The following is a 4,091-nucleotide window of genomic DNA, read 5'->3' as shown; positions in this document are numbered from 1 at the left end:
AAATTAGCTGGACATGATGGTGCATGCCTGTAATCCCAGCTATTTAGGAGGCTGAGGCAGGAGAATCGCTTGAACCAGGCAGGTAGAGGTTGCAGTGAGCTGAGATCGCGCCATTGCACTTCAGCCTGAGCAACAAGAGCGAAACACTATTTCAATAAATAAATCAATCTCTCTCTCTCTCTCTCTCTCTCTCTCTCTCTCTCTCTCTCTCTCGGAACTATTGGCCCAGCATGGTGGCTCACGCCTGTAATCCCAGAGGAGGTGGGCAGATCGCTTGAGCCCAGAGCTCAAGACCAGCCTGGCCAACATGGCGAAAACCCGTCTCTACTAAAAATACAAAATTGAGTCGGGCGTGGTGGCCCATGCCTCTCATCCCAGCTACTCGGGAGGCTGAGGTGGGAGGATCGCTTGAGCCACGGAAGTGGACGTTGCAGTGAGCTGAGCTTGTGCCACTGCACTCCAGCCTGGGTGACAGAGTGAGACCCTGGCTCACAAACAACCAGAACTATTAAGAGTTTACATTATTTGGTTAGTCTGGAAACTAATTACGTTGAGAAACTGACTGAAGCTTGATTATTTCTATTATACACAGGCTTCAGTCATTCCAGAACTTACTGTTAAAGTCAGATTTACCCTCCTTGTGAGACAGACCCCCAGAGCTTGGACTTGTTCGTTTGCTTTATAGAAACTCCCTAACTTATTTCACGTCTCAGACTAGACTTTAAGCTCCAAAGCCCGAGACCATACTTCCATTCCTTCAGGATCCCCCAGCGGAATGTAAAAACTCCAGAAAGCATTTCCTAAATGCCTGCCGAAAGCCGGCTACTGAGCATGCCCGGCTTGGCCAAGTCAATTTCAAAACATTCTGAAACAAAACTATAGTTCCCACGTTACAAGGTGGAAAAAAGGGAGCAAACGGGAGCAAAGCCTAAGGATTCAATCTACAAGAGGGGGTTAAGGAAAGGCAAGGTTCAAGGGCGGGGCAGACGTGAAGGACAGCACTATCACAGCTCAAACTTGGTACTCGGTAAAGTGGTGTCGAACCAGAACGACCAAAGCAAAGCTAAAAAAAAAAAAAAAAAAAAAAACTAGATTAACGAGTGAGGGAAGGTCAACGGGGGTGCAGGGTATCGATGACGTAGGCTGACCACAGTTTTTTCTAAAGCTGCCCTCTCCAAAAATAATACTAAGATGATCAGGCCATCGGTGTCAACACCAACAAGATACACTGTGATGAAGCTCACTTTCAAAGTTCCTTTTTACAAACGAAAGAGCCGTGCTGTGGCCAAGATACCCCAGCCATCAACGCTTGCTAAGCTCTCGGCTCCTGCCTTCATCTCCACCGCCATCTTCTGGATGGGAACCCAAACCTTCCTAAAGTGCTTTGGCCAGCATCACCTCCGCGCACAGCCCGGGAAGGCTGCGTTTCCCAGGTCGCGCAGACGGCGCAAAAGGAAAAACTCCACCTCGCTCGGCTTGCGCCTCCCAAATGTACGCAAAGGGCTGGCCGTCTTCCTTCCCCCCACCCCGCCGCCCCGGCTTTCCAAGGTCCGGCGCAAGGGGCCCGCGAGGCGCGGTGCGCGGGCCTCACCTGCACACGCCGCGAATGCAGGGCTCCAGCCAGATGCGGTAAGCGGTCTCGATGTGCTCCTGCGACACCTCCTCGGGCCGCACCGTCTCCGCCCAGCGCCAGGCCGCCTTCTCCAGCTGCAGCCGCGGGGCCATGGCCTTGGCCCCAGGAACGCCTCCCGAGCCAGACCGCCGCCGCCGCCGCGGTCTGCACCGCCGCCCCAATGGGCTCCGCCACCTGCCAGCGAGGAGGACCCGACGCTCCCTCAGGCAGCTGGCCAGTCAATCACCTGTGCGCGCCACTACCGCCGCGCCCGCCCGCGCCAGACCCGCACGACCGGCCGCAAAGCGCCGCCGTCGACACCCGACACACCCCGCGCCCGCGGACGTTAAAGGTGGACTCCCCACGGCGCTAGGCGCATGCGCGTTCCCAGCAGCCTCTGCGCCTCCCGCGCCCCTAACCCGACGGGCTGAGGAAGAGGAAGCGTACGTCCGAGGCAGTCTTGCCACGTCCTCACTGGCGCTGCTGAAAAAGCAGCGTCTCAGTCCCTGTTCAAGGCGGCACCCTACGTACCACTACTCTAACAAACCAGTGCCTCGAAAACTAGTTCTTGGCTCCAGTACTTCCCTTTTAACCATGAAGTTTTCACGCTACAGGCTACTCAGCACACACCATAGGCCCGCCCAGACTGGAGCGGGACCTGTTTAGGGTCAAAACCGAGTCGCCAAAGAAAAGCGGGACCTGTTTAGGGTCAAAACCGAGTCGCCAAAGAAACCAGGGTCGGCTCTTTAGAGGGAGATTTAACTTGAGCCTGGACCGGTTCCGAACCCCTTTCCCGAGCCCTCCTGACGTCATAGGACGTTCTAACCTTTTCCTGTGCTGGGGTGGGACTACGTGTCCCGGCATGCCCTGCGTCCTGTAACTCACTGTGAGGCCTGCTGGGATTCGTAGTCTTCGAGGTGGGAGGGCTCGGTGCGCCGCAGACTATGCAGGCGGGGATCGGAGGTGCCAGGGTGGAGTTTCTCTCGTCAGCAAGGTCATGATTGCTGTTGGCTCCCTTGTCAAAACTGTTATCTCTATGCCAGGATTTTCTCGTTCCTCTCTAGCTCCTGGTTTAAAACATTTCCTTTCTGCGACTCCTGCCTGCCCCAGGACATAAAGAGTAGCTGTATGAGAATTGTTTTGCAAACTGTAAAGAACTCTACTAAAGTGAGGATATTTAAGAATTTTGCATTTGAATTAGAGCCCTGCCAGAATCTAAACGCTAATTTCTGACTCAACTGCTTGCCCGCTGGAAAACCTTAGGCTGAATTCTTCAGATAAACATTCATTGGGCAGGGCACGGGGGCTCACGCCTGTAATCCCACCACTTTGGGAGGCCGAGGTGGGCGGATCACCTGAGGTTAGGAGTTCGAGACCAGCATGACCAACATGAAGAAACCCCGTCTCTACTGAAACGACAAAATTAGCCAGGCGTATCGCTTATGCTTGTAATCCCAGCTACTCGGGAGGCTGAGGCAGGAGAATCACTTGAACCCGGGAGACGGAGGTTGCGGTTAGCCGAGATCACACCATTGCACACCAACCTGGGCAACGAGAGTAAAACTCCGTCTCAAAAAAAAAAAAAAAAAAAAATTCACTGAAGGCAGGAAGAAAGTAAGATGTGGTCCCTGCCCCTGGAGGTGGGTTAGGGAGTGAGCAGTAGAAATACAAAGATCCCCATCCCAGTCTTGGGAGGCTTTGGGGTACTTGAGTAAAGGCTTCCCAGAAGTAATCCCGAAGCCCACCTTTAACAGATGAGTTTGACTTAGCCAGGACAGACGGAAGACACCATTTCAGAAAAACCACAAGGTGCAAAGGCACAGAAGAGAAAAGCTTGGCGTGAGAGGGCCACAATTTCTGAGACAGGGACAGGTGAGAGTTATGGCTTGAAAGGAAGACCTTGCCTTTATTCAAGGTACCCACTGAAGATGTAAAGCTATTGAGTGCTATAATAGAGATTCGCATTTTGTGTAGTGAGGCAGGGAAGAGTCTTTTTTTTTTTTATCTTTTTTTTTTTTTTTTTTTTTTTTTTTTTGTGAGACGGAGTTTTGCACTTGTTGCCCAGGGTGGAGTGCAATGGTGTGGTCTGGGCTCACTGCAACCTCCGCCTCCCAGGTTCAAGCAATTCTCCTGCCTCAACCTCGCAAGTAGCTAGGATTACAGGCCTTTGCCACCACGCCCGGCTAATTTTTTTTTCTATTTTTTAGTAGAGATAGGGTTTCACTGTGTTGGCCAGGCTGGTCTCAANAAATAAAATAAAATAAATAAAAAATAAATAAATAAAAGTTAAAAGTGCTGGGTGAGGTGGCTCAAGCCTGTAATCCCAGCACTCTGGGAGGCCGAGGTGTGTGGATCACCCGAGATCAGGAGTTCAAGACCAGCATGGCCAACTTGGCGAAACCCAGTCTCTACTAAAAAATACAAAAAATTAGCCGGGTGGGGTGGTGGGCACCTGTAAGTCCAGCGACTGGGAGGCTGA

General features: G+C 52.3%; 1 protein-coding gene across 1 annotated transcript in view; it reads right to left on the bottom strand.

Moving 5' to 3' along the window:
• Positions 1 to 2,265, bottom strand: part of USP48 (ubiquitin specific peptidase 48) — a 116,297-nt gene extending 114,032 nt beyond the window's left edge. Inside the window, exon 1 of the mRNA XM_017886478.1 lies at positions 1,592 to 2,265. Coding sequence (XP_017741967.1) covers positions 1,592 to 1,725 — 134 coding nt within the window. The 5' untranslated portion in view covers positions 1,726 to 2,265. The remainder of the gene's footprint in view (positions 1 to 1,591) is intronic.
• Between the last annotated feature and the right edge of the window lie 1,826 nt (positions 2,266 to 4,091).

Source organism: Rhinopithecus bieti, unplaced genomic scaffold (genome assembly GCF_001698545.2).
Source record: "Rhinopithecus bieti isolate Rb0 unplaced genomic scaffold, ASM169854v2 scaffold_14826, whole genome shotgun sequence".
Classification (NCBI taxonomy): Eukaryota; Metazoa; Chordata; class Mammalia; order Primates; family Cercopithecidae; genus Rhinopithecus; species Rhinopithecus bieti.
Note: the sequence above shows the minus strand (reverse complement) of the source record. Positions and strands in the feature narration are given on the sequence as shown.